Source organism: Taudactylus pleione, unplaced genomic scaffold (genome assembly GCF_031769625.1).
Source record: "Taudactylus pleione unplaced genomic scaffold, aTauple2 ptg000019l, whole genome shotgun sequence".
Classification (NCBI taxonomy): domain Eukaryota; kingdom Metazoa; phylum Chordata; class Amphibia; order Anura; family Myobatrachidae; genus Taudactylus; species Taudactylus pleione.
The window spans coordinates 658,070-680,252 of record NW_028284421.1 but is presented as its reverse complement, the minus strand read 5'-3'; the positions used below and the strand labels follow the sequence as shown (position 1 = coordinate 680,252).

At 41.3% G+C, this 22,183-nt stretch overlaps 1 protein-coding gene across 1 annotated transcript in view; it reads right to left on the bottom strand.

The window, feature by feature from the left end:
• LOC148540276 (protein unc-13 homolog B-like) overlaps nucleotides 1–15,472 on the bottom strand; it is a 146,727-nt gene extending 131,255 nt beyond the window's left edge. Inside the window, exons 1-4 of the mRNA XM_088444847.1 lie at nucleotides 15,226–15,472; nucleotides 14,857–15,104; nucleotides 11,470–11,499; nucleotides 4,929–5,028 (exon numbers count right to left, since the gene is read on the bottom strand). Of these exons, the coding sequence (XP_088300973.1) occupies nucleotides 4,929–5,028; nucleotides 11,470–11,499; nucleotides 14,857–14,878 (152 nt within the window). The 5' untranslated portion in view covers nucleotides 14,879–15,104; nucleotides 15,226–15,472. The remainder of the gene's footprint in view (nucleotides 1–4,928; nucleotides 5,029–11,469; nucleotides 11,500–14,856; nucleotides 15,105–15,225) is intronic.
• Nucleotides 15,473–22,183: the final 6,711 nt, after the last annotated feature.

Sequence of the window (22,183 nt, the reverse complement as noted above, 5' to 3'; positions counted from 1 at the left end):
ATGATGGGGAAATACATCTTAAAAAAAATATAATAAAAATAAGATAATAAAATGAAAGGAAGGATAAGAACAATATGAAAGGCAGGATAAAAACAATATTAGTAAAATATCAAATAAAAATCATTGATGGTAAAAAGAATAACAATTTGTGTTTAAACCTAACATATAATATCTTAAAAACCCCACGGGATCGCTAGTGGTGAATAAGTACTATAAAAAGGGATATAAATAATTCTATAGAAACCATTTGATTTCAAAATAATTATTCAGACCAAAAGGAGTCAGAGTCTTTACTTCGTATATCATTTTCATTTCTGCTTTTGCTAGAAATCTCTCAATACCTTTTGGTGCGCCAATTCCCCTCCACTCTTTTTATTTCCATAATGTTTTTGATTTCATTAACTGAACAATTGTGTTTTTCTTTAAAATGGGCTGAAAGGGAATGATTTTCAAAACCTCTTCTAATATTACGGAGATGTTCCATCCATCGGTCTCTAAGTCTTCTAGTGGTCCTACCTATATATTGTAGTCCACAAACACATTCAATCATATATACACAATTGGTGGTATTGCATGTGATAAATTCATTGATTTTGTAGGACTGTTCCGTTGAATTGGACAAGAAACTCTCTATTTTGGATGGTTGATTGCTGTGTGTCCTACACACATTGCATGTACCACAGCGATGGAACCCTTTGGTTTTTATCCTACCTGTCTTTTTTTCTTGTACGGCACTTTTGACCAAGTAATTTTTAACATTTGGTGCCTTCCTATATATAAAACGTGGCATAGGGGGAATAATCTCTTTTAAAATGGGATCCCGTTTTAAAATATACCAATTTTTATAAAGATTTGCTCCAATTTTTAATGTTGATAATTATATGTGGTAATAAAAGGTACTAAAGGTTTATTTAAATTCTCCCTATTCTTATCTTTATATTCTAAAAGCTCATCTTGTGGACTGTCTCTAAAGTCACTAATGATTTTAATCATTTCTGTTTCATCATAGCCTTTATCCACAAAATGATCCTTTAATTCACGTACTTGGGCATCAAATATAGTAGTATCTGTACAATTCCTACGTATACGTTGAATTTGTCCTCTAGGTATATTTTTAAGCCATTTAGGTGATGATGAAAAAAAGTGTTACAAAAGGGACTTAAGTTCACTCCGATAAACAAATTGAACAAATTTGAAGCATATGTTGTTATTCAAAAATTCGTACGTAACCTATCCCTTAAAAAGTACTTCATAGGCCAGAAAATGGATTTAAATGGAGAGAGAGATATGTTTAGGCCCAAGTCGACTTTTAACCCCACTTTCAATAGAGGATGCTTCCTTGAAAGTTTTAATCGAATTGTATGCACGGAAATGGATAAAATTGATTTGAAAAATAAAGCTTATAATATGTCCAAAAAAGAGCACAAAGCACTATTAGAACTAGAGAAAAAAAGAGCTATAACCATAAAGGCAGCAGACAAATGAGGAGGTGTAGTTCTTATGGATACAATTAAATATAATGAAGAGATTCTTCGCCAGTTAAGTGATAGATCCACTTATACTTTGTTAAAGAGCAATCCAAGTGAGAGAATAGATAAAAGTCTTTGAAACTTGGTATCTAAGTATCTCTAGTTCTAATAGTGCTTCGTGCTCTTTTTTGGACATATTATAAGCTTTATTTTTCAAATCAATTTTATCCATTTCCGTGCATACAATTCGATTAAAACTTTCAAGGAAGCATCCTCTATTGAAAGTGGGGTTAAAAGTCGACTTGGGCCTAAACATATCTCTCTCTCCATTTAAATCCATTTTCTGGCCTATGAAGTACTTTTTAAGGGATAGGTTACGTACGAATTTTTGAATAACAACATATGCTTCAAATTTGTTCAATTTGTTTATCGGAGCGAACTTAAGTCCCTTTTGTAACACTTTTTTTCATCATCACCTAAATGGCTTAAAAATATACCTAGAGGACAAATTCAACGTATACGTAGGAATTGTACAGATACTACTATATTTGATGCCCAAGTACGTGAATTAAAGGATCATTTTGTGGATAAAGGCTATGATGAAACAGAAATGATTAAAATCATTAGTGACTTTAGAGACAGTCCACAAGATGAGCTTTTAGAATATAAAGATAAGAATAGGGAGAATTTAAATAAACCTTTAGTACCTTTTATTACCACATATAATTATCAACATTAAAAATTGGAGCAAATCTTTATAAAAATTGGTATATTTTAAAACGGGATCCCATTTTAAAAGAGATTATTCCCCCTATGCCACGTTTTATATATAGGAAGGCACCAAATGTTAAAAATTACTTGGTCAAAAGTGCCGTACAAGAAAAAAAGACAGGTAGGATAAAAACCAAAGGGTTCCATCGCTGTGGAACATGCAATGTGTGTAGGACACACAGCAATCAACCATCCAAAATAGAGAGTTTCTTGTCCAATTCAACGGAACAGTCCTACAAAATCAATGAATTTATCACATGCAATACCACCAATTGTGTATATATGATTGAATGTGTTTGTGGACTACAATATATAGGTAGGACCACTAGAAGACTTAGAGACCGATGGATGGAACATCTCCGTAATATTAGAAGAGGTTTTGAAAATCATTCCCTTTCAGCCCATTTTAAAGAAAAACACAATTGTTCAGTTAATGAAATCAAAAACATTATGGAAATAAAAAGAGTGGAGGGGAATTGGCGCACCAAAAGGTATTGAGAGATTTCTAGCAAAAGCAGAAATGAAAATGATATACGAAGTAAAGACTCTGACTCCTTTTGGTCTGAATAATTATTTTGAAATCAAATGGTTTCTATAGAATTATTTATATCCCTTTTTATAGTACTTATTCACCACTAGCGATCCCGTGGGGTTTTTAAGATATTATATGTTAGGTTTAAACACAAATTGTTATTCTTTTTACCATCAATGATTTTTATTTGATATTTTACTAATATTGTTTTTATCCTGCCTTTCATATTGTTCTTATCCTTCCTTTCATTTTATTATCTTATTTTTATTATATTTTTTTTAAGATGTATTTCCCCATCATGTTAATTATTACCATGTCCCAATTTGTAGAATTGTTCACACACTTATGTGTTGACTCTGCACTAGATGCATGCACCTTGTCTGTTTTATGGTAAAAATGCCCTTTTTAAAAATGGTTGCCCATTGCACTGACTAATACCTAACCAACGTCAGTTGGATGGTTAAGGGTGGGGAGTTTGGTCATATGTAATGTCATTCCCGAAAAGGTGTTATCACGTGACCGTGGCCAAAAACACAAATTACAGGACGCCGGGCGCATACAACCACGTGGGTGTTAGTCACATCACGTGGTTAAGTACGCAACTTCCGGCTGAGTACCTGTGCGCTCCAGAGTATGGAGCGCATAGGTAAAATAATGCACTTCCTGCCAGGAAACCGCGCATAGCTAATCAGCGTGGAGGGACGCCTGAGACACTTCCGCCGGAAGCGTCATGCGTTCCAAGTGTTGGAACACATGAAGCGCTACTTTTGTCTATTTAAAATGTTTTAACACATCCAGTGGGTACTAGATACATCAATTCCAGCAGAGGATGTGTGTGTAAAAGAGTGCCATGTCTTTGATTTAGAATTTTAGCACATCTTTTAATTTTATGTAACCACACCCAGTATGATGATGGGGGGTGGGACTAGCCATGAACCCTATATATACACCCAGGATTTAGTAGCATAGATCTATCTTGATAAAGGCTTGTATAGCTGAAACGCGTTGATCTGTGGGGCTGCCATTGCCTAGCTGTCTAGGAGGAACCTGCACCATAGTGGTGAACTGCTTGTTGGGGTAGCTATAATCACCCCTTATGCTTGTAACTGTGCCTTTCTTAAAAGGTTGCCTATGGTACGCTGCCATTTTATTCATTCTATGTTTTTTTTATATATATTTGGAAATAAATGTGGTAATACTGCACTGAGAGATCGTTATTTGTGATTTCTTTGAGATGCTGTAAAACACTGAAGAGTTTATTGCGCTAGTGTGTTTGAAGATTGTCGTTAAAGAAGAAAAAGAGAAGTTTGTTGACATTTTCAACACTTTTATATTCATCTAAGACTTTTATGGACTGAAGACTTTATATAATTTTACCTCATGAGGAGGAGCGCTTGAGACTTTGCTTTTTTCATTTTAGTAGTCTAAGTAAAGATACTGTATGTAAATGTATGTATAGTAGTGTCCTTGCAGACTTCCAGATCAGTACAGTACATGGATGCACAAACTGTTGCATACAATTAATGCTAAGTTTAGAAAACTACATTAGTTCCACGTTCAAGATTCTCAAAAAAATCCAGAATGACTAAAATAGTTCTCATCACTACTAAAAATATATAAAATAAATAAAAGCTTCACAAGCTAGTACAGAACAATCAGCATCATAATATCAAGTCGGCAAACAAAACTCCCTACTCTAGTGCGATTAGTGTGGTAGATGGGAAGGTTACGGGATGTCAGCGGTAAGAATCCTGATACCAGCATTCGGACAGGCTTAGGATACAGATACCCATTGGTAAATAACCTAACCCTCCCCAGTGCCTGAAGCTAACCTCCCCGCACCCTAAACCTAACCCTCCCCCATTAGTGCATAACCCTAACCTTCCCCCCTAGTGCCTAACCCTATCCCTCCCCCTAACCCTGCTACTTACCTTTGGGATTCTGGCAGTCGGGATGCTGGTGCCGGGATTCCGACAAGTGTTGGGATTCTGGCGCCAGCATTCTGAGCGCCGGAATCCCCGCAGTTGGTACTGACAGCATACCGTGGAGGACTTTGTCTTATGAGGACTCATTTAGCTGTATTCCTCGTGGATCTCAGAGTTGAATTTTTTTCTTCACCACCTTAGTTTATATAATAATGGTATTACAGTACTTACAAAGAGTAGTCTTGCTCCCAGCATGGCTCGCTCCCTGGTCTAGGTACAGTAGAACTTTGCAGACTCTGGACCTTGATAATTACATATGTGTTGCAACTGCCTGGAATAACCAACAATCAGAAACAGTAGTAAATATAAAGCTTAGATGCAGTTTAAAAATGTTTATTTAACATTTATAATATGATTTGAGGTCTTTTAAGTGAACATTCAGTTGTGGAACAAGGCTGGCTATGACATTCATGGCCTATTGATCTTTTTTTGTTGTGTATTTGAGATTTTTTGTAACAGCACTTTGAGGTTTAAGTTCTCATTTAAAAAAAAAAAAAAAAAAAATCACTTTGATTAAACTCCAGGCTGACAAATTACAAACCTAAACCATTAGCATTTTGCAAGAGTTTATCATGCTAACTTGTATACTGCTAATCTAGTTGTCCCAAAATACAAATTTGGTCATTTTTGTAATTCACTTTCAAATTGCCCACTTCATGACAGACCAAAGACAGGTCTTAAGGTGGGTACACACTAGACGATGTGCTCACAATGCAATATCGTGTACAATTTCCCTTGAACTCTCCCCGGCACTCCAAAACAAGATATGGTGCTTAAAAGTGTCCAATCTGACCAAAGATCTATTGTGCGTCCTTAATGAATTCCACTGAGTCGTGTATATGAAATTGGCAGATCTTGCCTGCTGTAGACCATCGCGACCATCGGGCTTGCGACGAGACCCTGCGGTAGGATCTCGGTGACCGCAAGCACTGGAGTGATTTTGGCTCTATCAGAGCCAAAATCACTCCCACTGACATCACTAGTGATGTCAGTGGGAGTGATGGGAACGCCTCCGTCTGGCAGGCGTTCCCATGGGAACGCCTCCGTCTGGCAGCCACGCCCCCAGCACGCCCACCAAAGGGGGCGTGCTATCAATCAACATCGACAGCACGCCCCCTTTGGTGCGAGACCTGGAGCGACGGCTTCCCCGTCGCTCCCCGGGTCTCGCGCATGCGCACGACGGAGCTCCCTCCGTCGTGCGCATGCACACTAGGGCACCATCAACCCGCTTGCAAGCGCTCAGCGCTCGCGAGTGGGACTGAATCAGGCCCTCTGTCCTCCCTCCTCTTCTTTTTCTATTCCACCTCCCAACTTACCCTCACTCCCAAAGAGAACTCTTATGGGCAGGGACCCCCACCTTCTTGGTTCTCAACTGCACTATCCTTATCCCCAGGCAACAGCTCTAATGCTTTCTGTCCACATTTCCCAGGAAACCGAGTCACTGTATCAGGAACCGTCCTTACCGTCGGGGTTGTGCTGCTTTGTCTTGATGAGGGTCCCAGCCTGAGGGATCTCAGAGTGCACTGTTGATGGGTCCACAGCATGGTGGTGGTCTCAGGGGCCTGAAGCTCTGGCGGCATTCCTGCCAGCTCCGGACACTGGGTGCTGTTATGGCGGGCCCGGCCAGCTGACGGTGTTACTGATGGGCTCCCAGTGTGGTGGTGGTCTCAGGAGGCTCGGAGTCCGGCAGTGTTCTCGCTGGCTCCGGCCACTGGGCAATGCCATATTGGTCCTTGTCAGCTGACCACTAGTCTCCAGTGACAGCCAGGCCGGTGTCCACCTGACTGAATCAACCAATCTATGCCAGACCCAGGGTATAAGTATCTTGCCATGACATCATTCTGTGTCTGAGCTCCATCGCTGATACTCCCAGGCTCTACTCCTGACTGGTTATCAGGCTCATTGAGGACTCTCACTCCAGCTCCAGTCTATATTCCAAGTCCGGTCCCACTCCGACTCCAGTGCCTATTCCAAGTCTGGTCCCTCTCCGGCTCCAGTCTGTGCTCCAAATCCATTCCTACTCTGGCTCCTGTGTATACTTCAAGTCTGGTCCCAATTCGGCTTCAGTGCTTGTTCTATCTAGTCCCAGTAAGACTCCAGTATCTACTACAGTTCTAGCCCAGTGTTTACTCAATGCACCTTAGTAATACTGTCCTGCTGCATATGAATAATAATCATTACATCTAGGAGGAGGAGTTCTATATGACCATCTCTACTCCAAAGCTCCTGTACCACCTGTTAGCAGGTGGCTCTCTCCCAGGAAATCCAGAATCCCCAACCCTGACATATTGAATGCAACGTACATTACTAGTCCCACTGTTACTATCGGTCACTCAGTTGTACATAAATCTTTTATTAAATTGTTGGTGTTTTATTGTACTTTTCTCTGTACAGAGCTATGTATACTTTGTGGCACATAAATAAAAATACAATAGAACTCAGAAACATGGTAAATGCTGGGTACACAATTGTCAATATATTGTTTGTTTAATCAACAAACTATGGGTCACGAGTGCATCACCAGGTGTGTACACCAAATATGTCTGTGAATGACGTAGTTCACAGACACATCAGGTCGGCCCTGCAAAACAGCCGATGCCACTATATCTTGCAGATATATCGGTATATCAGGCTTTGTTTACAGGGAGACCATTCGACCCCCCGTACAATGGCTGCAGGGAAAGCCGACACGGACATCACAAAATTGTTGGGCAAATTTAAATTCCGGGCAATATGTCTGACCCGACAGCACAACTGGACAGGCAAGTGTGTATAGCTTGCATATCGGTCACTCGGACGGAGGGTCGCTCTCCTGACCAATCCGTCATTTTAGTCTGTACCCAACATTAACGTGTGTATAGAAAAAGTGTACATTTCTTTCAGTTAGCAATTCCATGAAATATAATATAGGAGTTTTCTGAGAAATTTTATTATATTATATTATACTTTCACTCCATGAAGGAATAGCATCGCGCTCATATAAAAATATCTATACTTCTGAAAATTCCATGCAAATTAGCTACATCATACCATGAAGGTGCCTCTTCTGTGTGGTAGCCCTCTGTTTCTACCTAGCTTGAAGGTCTCATCTTTTACTAATGAACTTCCATTTTTTTATCACAATAAAAGACTTGCTTGCTATACAGTGCCCCTCATCAGCCTAGGATATGTTTGAGAAATAAAATATACATCTCACCGAGTTATTCTCACATTTATATTGGTAGATGTCTACAAGTTGGTAGGTGCATAGCAGATGCGAACAAGGAGGTTATCCCACATGTTGATTCCAAACCAGAATAGGTTTTATTGAATATAACAGGATACACATGATAGAAGACAAACAGCAGTCAATAGGACAAGGTATCAGTCCCTCTTGGGCTAATACTGTACAGCACTGTGACAGACTCATACACGTGCAGATACTTTTATAGAGACATGTAAACAAGTCTTGCAACTGAAGTCTAAGCCTAAGTCTTTAAATTTGGTGATTATTTACTCAGACATGTTATGTTATTTAGACAGAGGAGTAATGCATAACACACAGTTAAGATACAGTATGTACCGATTTACCATTTAACTGCATAACAATTTTTTTTCACAGCTATTGTTAAGTATTGTACTCCACCAAAACTTTTCAAGCAAGTAATCTTGCCAATGGCTTACAAGGCAGAACAAATCACCCTCCAAGCACACAGTTCCAACTTCTTTGGAAGAAAGATCTAGAATTTGATCAAGAATCTGTTGTGTGGGTGAATATCTTATAGAAAATATGTGAAAGCTCAAAGTACATGAGTTTTAAAAACTTCCTTCAATTTGTCACGACCTGGCCCTTGAGGTTTCCAGGACTGGGAGTCAAGGTGAGTAGGTGGGGAGGCATTAGTAACAATGAGGAAGTACATACGACTTCCTTATCGCCTAATTCCAGGTGTTAACGAGACCTGACCAGAGGCGCAGTCTAACTCATCACATCATGTTTTCAGGATTGGTTTGTGTGGAAGCAGATGGGATAATTACTGACCCAGCAAAATAGATTAACTCATCTGTGCACGATTAATGAATCCACAAACATGACCTGGTGGTACTTGAGAACCCCTTCCAAAACAAGATTTTCCCTACAGTATATTCAATTTCCACTTAATGTTGGCCATCATTAACACACTTTTTGGTTAATAAACAAGAAAAAGTTCTCTAATTTTTTTCAGTTGCCAATCAATGGTTTAATGCAAAAATTGTCAAGTTCAGGGGAGCACAGAGGGATGAAGGGGGAGAGAGAGAATACATGATAAAGTGACAAATGAAAGGGACATATAAAAAAAGTGATGGTATGTGATTGCTTGCTTTATGAATATATATCCAAGATACACTCAGTGCATAGATAAAAGAATTTCTCGTGGGACTAATACCGTACATTGCACTCTACATTGTGATAAGGTATACAAAAATGCAATGAAACATGCAGTATATAATTTCTTATTATACCTGTAGTCATTAAATTTACATTACGCCTTGTCTGGACACAAGCACTGACCCATATTATATATTTTATTTTAAATAGGTCTTGTATTCTGAAGAATATTTAATATTATACTGTGTGCTTAGGTGCAGATTAGAGACAAGTCCTATCTGCCTGCATGCAGTTTAGTCACATCATATACGTCACAGGACATATGTTTCTATTACAGAAATTACAGAAAAACTCTTGCTTTGTTCCCAAAAGAAACACTTTGAATCCCCCTCCTGCTAGAAATCCTGTGTATGCCACTGAAACGACTCAATTTATTTCAGGCAAACATTGTGCCAGTGGATGAATCTACACACATTCATATTAATAAATGTAAAACAGATTTTTCTTTTAGCAGCACATTTCTGCAGCAGTGACTACAGCAAAAAGAATCTGAGGGTCACTGGAAGAATTTCAAAACACATAAAGAGGAAAGAATGAGAATGTGAAAGTATGCAATGATTCAAATCCCTGCACCATGGCCTAGGAAATGACATTTAGTGGTATGTTCTATCATGAATTTAAATAGAATGTGATGTAGCCTTAAGGCCCCCATACATCAGAGATCGATTGCAGCAATCGTGCAATTTGCAATCGATTGAAAAAGGTAAAGATTTTTATACACAATCGATTGTGGCATCTCTGCAATCAGCAATCGATTGAAAAAGGGAAAGATTTTTACACACAATCGATTGCAAATTGCACGATTGCTGCAATCAATCTCTGATGTATGGGGGCCTTTAGTTTGGCTTGGAGATCTGCTCTCCTCTGAACATCAGAAAAAAGACTATTTAACCATCTAAGTGACAGAAGTAATCGAATATTCCTTACCAACAATGAGATTAGATCTGTCATGGAATTAACAGAAGCAATCAATGTATGTGCACCCATAGGTGTATAACAGTTTAAAAAGGTCATTGATTTGTACTTATGTATAATTAGTACTTCATATTTCTTGCAGATTGGCCTGACATACATTTAATATGCAATACAAATACATTCTAGATGTAGAAAAAAAAAAACACACAAATGTACTAAAGGTTGAGTCTCCCATATCCAAATATTTAGAAATGTATTATTATTATTATCATCATCCTTTATTTATATGGCGCCACAAGTGTTCCGCAGCGCCGTACATAGAACTATTGGTGAACAAGAAACAAGTAACTTACAGTACATTACAGTGCAGGACAAGGACACAACTTATATACATTGCTGAAATAGTGATTAAAGCACTCACAATAAGCTGCCGGGAGTTGGCAGTCACGTGTTAGATGCCCTAATGGGGAGTAGAGAGTAGAAGAAAATGTAAAAAGAAGCACATGAGGGAAGAGGTCCCTGCTCGTGAGAGCTTACATTCTAAGGGGAGGGGCAGACAGACAGGTGTGACACAGAAGGAGAAGATAGGAAGGAAAGAGCATGAGGTGGGTTAGGATGAGTGCTGAAAGGTCTTGATGAAGTAGTGGGTCTTGAGAGCCCATTTGAAGATTTGTAGAGAGTTGGAGAGTCTGATAGGGAGAGGGAGAGCACTCCAAAGGTAGGGAGCAGCACGGGCAAAATCTCAGATGCGGGAGTGGGAGGAAGTAATCAGTTGGCAAGAGAGGCGGCATGCATTAGTTGAGCGAAGTGGACGGGCAGGAGTGTGAGGGGAGAGAAGGTCAGAAATGTATGCGGGAGAGGATTTGGTGAGGGCTGTGTAGGCGAATGTAAGAACCTTGAATTGGCATCTGAAGGGGAAGGGGAAGGAGAGGGGAAGCAGATGTAGAACGTCTGGAGAGGAAGATGAGCCGAGCAGCAGCAATGAGAACCGATTGTAGTGGAGAGAGGTGAGAGACTGGGAGGCCAGAAATATAGACTATTCCGAAATACAGAATTTTTTTGCATGACAGAGATAGTGAAACCTTTGCTTTGTGATGGTTCAATGTACACAAACTTTGTTTAAGGCACAAAATTATTAAAAATATTGTATAAAATTACCTTCAGGCTCTATGTATAAGGTGTATATAAAACATAAATGCATACTGTGTTTAGATTTGGGTCCCATTCCAAAGATATTTCGTTATGGTATGCATATATTCCAAAATACAGAATATTCCGTTATCCAAAATACCCCTGGTCCCAAGCATTTTGGATATGGGAGACTTACCTCTATCAGGTACAGGTTATCTTATAATATATAATCTAAGAGAAAGTACAACATTCAATAATTACCTGATATTCCATTGAAATGTCCCTTTTTCACTAGACAGGACGAAAAAAAAGAAAAAAGTGTTTGAAGCTGTATTATAAGGGTACAAAACTGTGCACCTTGCTTTAATTCTCATATCACAAACTGATATCTCTATGTGTACAGAAATTGACCTTTGTTTGTTTATTGCAAACCTTTTCGAACATCACAGAAACCATACTGGGAGAGTTCATTGGTTGACATACAGGCAATGCTCCATTTTATAGTAGATACATTTAGGAACGTTTTTGAAAATATCATACTGTACATACTGCCAAGCAATCCTGGTTTGTGAAGTAATGTGCAATCTGCCACAAAGTGACTTTATTTGAATTAGGGTTGGGTTTGCTCTGTCGCTGGCAGAAAACGTATTTTCATAAAAGAAAGTACAGTATATCACAGAAAATAACTAACAATTCAAGATGCATGTTTGTGCTTGAAATAAATATTTACCAACTCTACTTGTATAAAGATGGTGTATCTTTTAAAAGTTTAAATTAATAGAATGCATCTACCGTTGTTTATGTCAGTTGGTAACTATATAGACTGCATTGCCAAATTCTAGAACAAAATTCTAAAAGTAACCCCACCCCTCCCCCCAAACAAGGCCACCAGTAAGAAGTAGGGGCCCCCCTAACAAATTTTAATTGTGAGCCCCAATCACTTGATGCCCCTGTAGAACTATCCCCCTGCCTTGTGTTCTCAGGCCTCCGCTGTAGCATTGCCTACTCCTCAGTGTCCATATGTCTTAGGGATGGACATCGAATTGTGATGGTTTCAAACCATCATTGTTTTCGATTTGCTGATAGTGTTTCCCATTCAATTGCAGCTTTCTGATGTTTTCCACCATCGAATGGTAATGATTCAGTGGTGTTCCGATGGTAACTGTTGTTTAGGAGGCAGTGACTGGGTACAGAGGAGCTGGCTGCAAGGAATTGCATTGCTGCAGGAATCTGAGCAGGACCTGTGGGTGGCAACCATGCCTGAATGGAGACACCCAGAAGCAGAATGTGAGAAAAGCACTGGGACTCTGGAGACACAGGTACACAGTAACCGTTCCTGGCCCCACCCCCGATGCTGCCCCCAATCCTGCCCTTGGCCAGCCACTCTTCAGGGTTATTGTGTATGCACAAACAGGGTTTTTTGTGCAAATAATTTGAATAGTTTTTCCATCAAATTCTTTTGATGAGATAGTTAGTTACCATTGCATTGAAAGTTTCAATGGTGGAATCCCAGCCATCATTTGACGGATAGCTTCCAGTTTCCATCCCTTATAGGTGTCCAATGCAGAAATAGGCCATATGTAACCTACTCTCCCCGATGACGTGGTAGAGTCCAGAGTTTTTTAGGCAGACCCACGCACTCCCGGAAGAGTGGGTAGATCTCCTGCATCCCGTCCACTTCCAAGTGAATGGGAAGGATGTGGAGAAATGATTGAGTATTGCGAGTCAGTATGGAGGGGGCAAGGCTAAAATGACATGCTGAAAAATAGGTTGCGATATGCATGTTACATTAACCAGTGGTAAAATAAAAAATGAAAGCGTTTAATTGAATCAGTGACATGTGGTGAGGTAAATGGCTGGGAGGCACTGACTAGTATCAGAGCCAGAGTTACAGTTACATATATGATCCAGAGAGTTCATGTGGGCACTATAGAAAGGTGCAGCAGTATATAGTGATGGAAATTTGGTGAGTTTTGATCAGGGGTGTACGGAAAAGATAGGAAGGGGAGGCAGTGCCTCACCAGCCATACACTTTGTACTCCAGAGTTTTGACTATAAAAATTTCTACAATAATACAGAGATCTTTATAATATTTTCTTTACATCTTTCTGGGTGTGGGTAAAAGCCGGAAACATAGTAAATGCATTGAAAAAGCCTGAAACCATGAAAAGTGTATTGAAAAAGCTGGAAATCTTATTAAATGTATCGAAACACCCGGAAACCATAGTAAATGTATTGAAAAAGCCAGAAATCTTATTAAATGCATTGAAAAAGCTGGAAACCATGTAAAGTGTATTGAAAAAATCTGGAAATCATATTAAGGGCCAGATCCAACTAGGAGGGGTATTCAATATGAAAGGTTAACTTCCCTGGCGAAGTTACCGTTTCATATCGGAGTTTTTTTCTACGTAAAGGTATGGTGCGCGCTCCCGCTTATTCCCGTATTCAAAATAAAATTAACGAAAACGGGAAACTCCGAAGTTGGATTTGCGTAAAGTTACGAATTTTTCCTTAAAATAATTGTAAGACCCCCCTAAAGTTGTAAAAACATGGGGGAACACTGTGGGTACCCCCGTTTTAGCCTTTAATTGAAAGTCGGGGATTTAAATAGCCGCAGCAGGTGTTTTTTTTTCGACATTGAAGAAGTTATGCAGAAGAGCACTTAGGTTATTTTTTTCGTTTTTTTAAGTGGTGCCATCAAATTTGGGGTACATGAAAATGGGTGCTAGCATATTTTGGTGTCCCTAAAGTAATTTTTTAAAAATTCTGCATTTGTGCACCTGCCGCTATAATTCTATTCTAGAAAACATCTGCCGCATACTTGCAGAATAGCCCTGAACCTATTTCCCTATTGTTTAACAATTTTTTCCCATTTTTTTCATTAATTTTTTGGAGTGTTCCTAACTTTTTTTGACAGTTCTTTTTTAAATGTCAATCTCAGGGGTGCAGGCTATTTTTTTTTAAGCCTGCACCCCTAAACCCCAATTCTGCACTTTTTTTCGACACCTATTCAGTGGTGAAAAGTTATCACCGTTTTTTATCAAAGACTTTTCAAAACTGCGATATAGTCTTTGAAATTGAATACGGTGTAAAACTAAAACAAGTGATATTAACGCAAAAACTTTAAAAAAAGTGCAATATTAACGCAAAAAACGATGTTATCGCACCCATATTGAATACCCCTATAGGTGTAAAAAGCTGCAGTTTATCAAAGTTTACACTTGTGCAAACTTTTCACCAAAAATGTGTATCATGCTATCCTATTAGCCACGACTTTTCGTACATGCAAATTTTTTAGATTTTTTTAATACATGTGCTATGATTTCCGGCTTTTTTGTAATATGATCTCCGGCTTTTCCAATACATTTACTATGGATTTCCGGCTTTTTCAATGGATTTACTATGTTTCCGGCTTTTACCCTCTTCCCATCTTTCTTATAATTGTTATAGTCAAAACTCTGGAGTATACACAAGTATGACAGGAAAGGCTCTGCCTCACCTATCCGTACATCACTGCATAGAATACAAAACACTAGAGTACAATATAGAATACCCTGTGAAAGTCCTGTGGTGGTCCCAGTAGTTAGTGCACTTACAGTAACACACACACACACATCCCTCTGACAATTGCTGCAAACCCTCCCGTACCTCTCACACAGAGCAGCACCATCTCAAAGGAGTCCCGGACAGACAGATACAGCGCGGTCAGCGTGTAAGGGGCAGGGCTGCTGCTTCTTCTTCTTCTTGTCCCGATCTTTCTCTGAGTAGAAGTCTCCTGTTCTTCCCAGCAATGGAACTTACTACAACTCCAGACTCTCCCGTGTCCCTCCTACTGTATCAACAGGCATGACCATAGTAACACGCTGCAGCTGGATTCATTCTGCTCTGTGATGTAACTGGAAAAAAACAACCAACAGGCTTACAGGTGTTTTTTTTATTTAAACAAGAGCACCTGCATGTGTATGCGCTATACAGGACAACCGGGAACCGGGCACAGGTGCTTGGCGGCTGGCGTACCTACGAACCATCGGGTGTTGCAGTCCCTGCACTCCTGTGTACACTGTGTGACACCTCCTCCCAGCGCACCAGGGGCTCCCCCGGGTACACATCTAACGCTCCTTCCCGGCGTACCAGGGGCTTCCTGCACTGCACTCCCGGTTAGGCCGGCATGTAGCACCCCCCTTAGTCCCGGCGCCCCGCCCTGGTGATAGCATTATACATTTATTTCTGGGAGTGTATACGAGAATTGCTGTGGCTGTGTGTGGTGGTGATGATCAACGCTTGTAACATTACATAACCCTTCCAGCAGGTGCAATATGCTCTACTCCTGACCGTCCCATTCATGTATGATTTCAGTCACCTGTGTGTAAAATACCTTTCTCATCAATTAATTACTGCAACAGAGGTGACTGCAATAATACATATGTGGGAAGTCCACCAGAAGAGCTCCTGCTGGCTATCTGCAAAGGTAATGCGTGTACCATTCTGCAGGGTGGCCATCAGTCACAGTACCATCCATGGTATGTTTGGGCCTTTCACTTTCTGAAATTATCTGGCCAAAAAACTCAACATTTCTAATAAATTATATCATCAAAGTATGTAATTAAATGATGGTATACATATAAAATTATAATGTAAAAGCTAACAAAACTCACTTCCAATTGTGCCATCTCTTTTATTCCCAGACTGAGGCATGCACAGCCCATGATCTGATGTTTGGGGACCTCCTTTGCTCCAACTGTATGAGCCAGGTCAGGTAGCCATGATAATGATGTCATCATGACCAAATTGCACTAATGCCCATACCTGACCACCAAGCATCAGTTGTCAGACGTCTCGCAAGTCTGGTGGTGGCCATGTGTGTGTGTTTTAAGATTCAAGTTAAAACATAAAAAAAAAAAAAACACTACAAAAAACCCAATTTCCTAATCATGGTCAGACTTCTCGAGCACTGGCAATAAACTGAAATTCACTGATGTTTACTAACATACGTTAGAGGTGTGCTAATTAATTTAAACCGCTGTTTTCTTGATTCAGTCAAGTGCATTAAAGAACATAAATTCAACTGACAGAATGCTTTCCGTTACATAGCAAAAGTCCCTGATGTGCTGTACAAAGGATGCAGATTCCAGGTATTCAATAACATCACATGACCACAAACAGGTGCATGTAATAACTGTGAGAAGCATTGTGTACTTTCAGTGAAAAAGCATTTGTAATGCGACACATCCTAAAGCAGAAAAGGTTTCTGTGAGCGTTAATTACAGATGAACAAACAGATTTTCTTGATTTGCAGGAACTACAATACATTTTATGATCTGTTTGAAATTAATTACTGAACCACCAAGCATAAACCGTGCTAAATAAGAGTTAACTGTAGCAAGGTACACACTTTTCAATTATTGGGCCGGTTTGCCAATAATCTGGTGATCATTTATATTTCCTGATTACCTACCCTCCAACGTGATCCCTTCCATCAGGTACACAATTCTATGCTTCTGGACTTCTCACCTAATTTAGTATTGCGGTCACCTGTGTTGAACTAGTTAATTGATGAAACAGGTGTTTCACACAGGTGGCTGCAATCATAAATTAAGAAGTAAAGCTGGCCACACATCTAAAGATTATCTGTCCAACCTGTCAACTAGTTAATTGGTTGGAATGAAAATCTGGTAAGGAATGAAAGCAAATGACAATCAGCAATTTGCTCCCAAACGCCGGAAAATGGACAAAAACTGTTGTTTGAACAAATTGTTTAGATCAAACATTTAACAAACTTGTCTGACGACCATTTTCATCTGTTTTCTGGCATTTAGGAGCAAATTGCTGATCATCAGTTACTCCCATATGTTACCAGATTTTCATTCCAACCAATCAACTAGTTGGCTGGTTGGATGAAAGTTGGTCTAGTGTGTGGCCATATTAAGTCCAGGAGCAGAGCAGTTTATACCTGATGGAATGGGTCATATTGGAGGGTCTGTGATTACCTCATCATCCTTGTGGGTGTAAATATGCAAATTCTATGTGAAATTTGGCAGGTATTTAATTTAAATTGTATAGTGTGAAGCACAGATATCAGGACCATAATTTTGCTGGAAAATTGTTCCAGTTATCGGTTTGATCAAAAAAAATAAATCACATATGCTGGGCATACACTGCCAGATAAAATGCCTGTCAGACTGACATACATTTTATCTGGCAACCTTTCAGCCTGCAGATATCGCAGGCCAGGGGCGGATTGGGCCGCCGGGAGACCGGGTCAGTTCCCGCTGGGCCGGCACATGGCTCCCCAGTGGATTACATAGTCAGCCCCCCTCCCCACCCCCTTCCGGGCCACGCCGCGCACTACACAGCCTCCCCCTGACCGTGCTGTGCACTCCCCTCAGTGACATAGAGTCAGCCAGCCGGACCCCTACACCTTCCGGGCTGGTCAGCGCCGCGCACTACACAGGCAGCCTTCCCCCGACCGGGCTGTGCACTCACCTCAGTGGCTACAGACAGCCTCGATCGGAGCTCAGCTCATCTCCGATCAGGCAGCAGTGACAACGTCTGCGCATGTGCAGAAGCTTTGTGTACTCTGTAGGGGCACAGAGAGTACTGGGACAGAGACAAGGAGCCTGTGTTAGAAGAGAACGGCGTGGGCTGCACGGACAGAAGCTCCAAGTGCAGCTACAGTAATGTGAGGAGGTAAGGAGCTCAGGGGACTGGCTGCAGTGTTACGAGGGTGGATCTTTAAACTCCCAGCAATACTGTATACAGCTCAGACAGTATCAAACCTTTGTCAGCTGTTGTTCCTGAGCAAAAAGTCCCCCTAAGCCCCCTAACACTTAAAATGTTCCAGTATTACCCAAATTGGCACTGTCCCTCCCTGCATACCCCTGAGACAGAACTAACTTGTTAGCTTTAGCAGTGTGTGCCAGTTATGGTTCCGTCCCAGGACTCCGCAGATGCTCTGCGGGGAAGTGGCCTTTTAGGGATGATGGGGAAAAAAGTGCTGCACAGATGGAGGGCAGTAGCTCTGGACTAAAAGTCAAATACAATCCCCCTACTCCACACAGTTTTGAGTAGTTTCTCACTTGGGCAGGGTATGTAGGGCCCTACATACCCTGCCCAAGTGAGAACCTACATACCCTACCCAAGTGAGAAACTACTCAAACTGTGTGGCACGATTCATATAATGGTTAGATTTACTGTCTAACAGCACTGAAGTCATGAGTGCAATTCCTGCCACAGCCAGGGGCGCCGAGAGGGGGGGAGCGGGTACAGATTACCCGGGCCCGGGATTCCTGAGGGTCCCGGCGGGGGCCCGCGTCTGGCGCCGCCTGCCCCTCCCTCACAGCAGCCTAGCACACAGTGTGTGCTGAGCTGCAGTGGGAGACTGCTTGTGGCTGCTGAGCAGCAGCCACGGCAGTCTCCTATGCTTGTGGGGGGGAGCGATCACACTGATCGCGCCCCCCCTGGCTTTGCGCCGGGCTGAGGTGGCACAGAGCGCCCCCCTTCGCCAGCACGCAGCGCTGCTTTGCATTGCTGAAAATCTTGTTGTTTTTTTTCTGGGAAGGGGGCGTGGCCAAGTCTTCCGCGATTAGGCCATGCCCCCTGTTACCCGGGCCAGCCGCGGCTCTTGGCGGGCCTGGCCACAGCCATATCGGTGTGGAGTTTGTATATTCTTCCTGTATGTGCTTGGGTGTACTTCAGGCACTCTAGTATAATCCCACTATCCAAACATATACTGGAAGGTGAATTGGCTACTGACAAAATTTAACCCTAGTGTGTATGTGGTAGGGGACATAGGTTGTAAGCTACACTGGGGCAGGGAATGATGTGAATGGCCAAATAGTCTCTGTAAGTGCTGCATGGTATATTTGTGCTATATAATATAATCACCTAGGTGATCTGTGCAGGATTGTCTAATATTCTGTATATTGCACTGTATGAGGAGGGTGGAAACAAACCACACATACATGGAGAATATGCTGGATGAAGCCACGATCAGAGGGCTGCAAGTGAACCAAATAACTATTAAATAAGCAAAAGCTTATGGCAAGAAAAGCAGCAGCAAAAAAAACAAAACACCTTACATTACCCAGGTCACTGCACACTAAGGGTCTGATTCAGAGCCGCTCGCTAGATGCGGTCGCTCGCTCCCAGCGTATGCAAATCCAGCGCATGCCCAGCAAGGCAGGCGATCGCACGGCAAGGCATTAGCACCCACTATGTCTTGGCGAGCGATCACTTTGTACAGTATATGCAGACGCCCACCAGCCATTCATAAGATGCCCACTTACGCACGTCATCTCCTGGAAGAGCAGGAAAACATTGGTACATCGAGCACCATTGGATGTGCTCGCAGCGCTTGAGGTTGACTATACCTGGCCGCAAACACTGCTATCACTTCAGTGTGAAATACAACCAGGTGACGTGCACAATGAAGCTGCGGGTGACGTGCACAATGAAGCTCTCCCATTTCTAGTGGCCTGCCCCTGTTACCACCCACAAACAGCCTCTTCTGTCACTCATTCAACTGGGCTGTCTATGCTGGGCAAGCGAGCACTTCCCGATCTGTCACAGTGGTTCGCGCACACGCATTGTGATGCATGCGCAGAATGCAAATATCGGCCAGCTATGAGCGCTCGCATCCTAGCCAGCAGGTCTGAATCAGGTCCTAAATTATTTCATGACTGCACTGGATGCTATGGAAATGAGCTATGGCTCCTTTATAAATGACTGTCCTGCATGCACCTATCCCCCCTACTCTCCCCTGTGTTATATCCAACAGTCTGTAATGGAAATGCTACGCTGCTACATGTCACGTTTTAAAGTTATGCAAAAGATGTCCACATGGGATGTAGTTATGATCCCGGTGGTCAAGATGCTAGCGCTCAGAAGAATGCTGTCGTCGGAATCCCGACACCAGTCAGAATCCTGACGCCAGCATCCTGACTGTTGACATCCCAACGGTAAGTATTGGGGTTAGGGTTAGGCACTAGGGAGAGGGTTAGGGTTAGTTTGCGGGGAATGGGAGGGGAGGGTTAGGTTTAGGCTGTGGGGGGGGTTGGGTTTAGGGGTAGGGCTAGGGTTAACCTACTTACTGGTAGGTGTCAGATCATTCAGGGGCATATTTATCACATTCCGCAGTTTTGATGTAGTTGTGATGTGATAATATCATCCCCAAAATTGCAAAGCAAAAATTTATATTTGTCAATCTTTAGGTGCCAGGACAGAGTTGCGAGAACTCTTATCCTGGAAGAGAGTTAAAAGTAAATTATTAAGATTATATAGTACGAATATTAATGTAATGTGTAAGTGACGAGGGATAATATATAACACAGGGCTAGTTGGAGTATGGTGGCCAATTTTGAAATCAAGTTGCAACTGAATAATGTTGGGGCTAGTCAGGAGAAAAAGTCCTAAAGTGTTCATCTTTGTAGATTATAGACCCCCCCCCTACATAGACTCCTCCCCCTTCCTTGGCTTCCCCACCACCACCCATTTAGGGCTGCTTCCAAAAATTTCCCGGGCTGGTTTTCCATCCCAATCCGCCCCTGTCGCTGGCATACACTGTTAGCTATCTCACAGTGTATTGGCCCTGATATCTGTGCTCCGCCCCTGGGGAGGAGACATTTCCCCGTTTCTTTCCTGTGACGGAAAAGGGGAAATGTCTGTCAGTTGCAGCTGGGCACACGTTGCCGGGCGGTCGCCATTTAACAAAATATTGCATCGGACGATCATGCTGGACAATCTGGCATACCTGACCAATTGATATTTTACCTTCGGTCGCCCGCACACACACTACAATTATTGGGGGGATCCGCTGATATTGGGCGGATCGCCCCGATAACTGTATAGTGTATGCCCGCGATTAGTGTGTACTTAGCTTAAGTCACGCCTCTTAACACTTTTATTTTTTTTCAATGTTTCCTGCTCCCCAACTTTTGTACCAAGTTTGGAAAATGTTTTGGCATGAGAAATACTGGTGTTTTTCAGAACTAATTTATTGCACAGGTCTACTGATAAATTTGTAATATACCTTGCTTGACTTCCTGCTAACCTGACTCTTTTTAGCATTGAACTAAAATAAGTCAACAAAAAAAGTGATCCGCTTATTTCAGTGGTTAGTTTTCAGGGTTTTTTAAGAGTTTAGCGCAGGGGTTCCCAACCACGGTCCTCAAGGCACACTAACGGTCCATGTTTTAAGGATAGCCACACTTGAGCACAGGTGACTCAATTAGTACCTCAGTTATTTTGATTTATCCACCTGTACTGAAACATGGATATCACCAAAACCAGGACTGTTAGTGTGCCTTGAGGACCGTGGTTGGGAATCACTGCTTTAGCGTTTATAATTTATATTTTTTATTTTGTATTGTTTGGTTTTGGGAGAGTGTATTTGATGCTTTTTATTTATTTTATTTACTCCCCACTAAAACTAATGGTGCATACACACGGTCAGATTTTTCTTCAGATCTGAACGATAACTATTTAAAAAATCGTTCAATTGTTCATATCTGAAGGAAAATCTGACATTTCTGAAATGCCTGAACGATGGACGATGAACGATGCGCGTTCCCGATGGTCAGATAACGATATCTGAAATCTGATGTGTTTGCAGTCAGACTTGGACGATTCCATTCATTTTAATGCAGTCAAAAATTGTTCAAATCATTCAAATCTTTGGTAAAATCGTTCATCTGACAGATCTGACAAATCTGACCGTCTGTATGCACCTTAAGTATAGTTTTCTTAGCATTTTTTTAACATTCATTAACTAATGTAGCCACATCAATGACAAATAAATGGGAGAGGCAGATAACATACTGTAAGGATATAAAAAAGGAGTCTGACTAGCAGGAATGATATAAACTGTTGCATCGCACATTTCTATAACACTTGTAGTGTAATGCTTAACTGCATATAAAAACGGGCACTGCTAACTTTACTCTTGATAAATATTTTTCATTCTAATTCATAGAGCTGT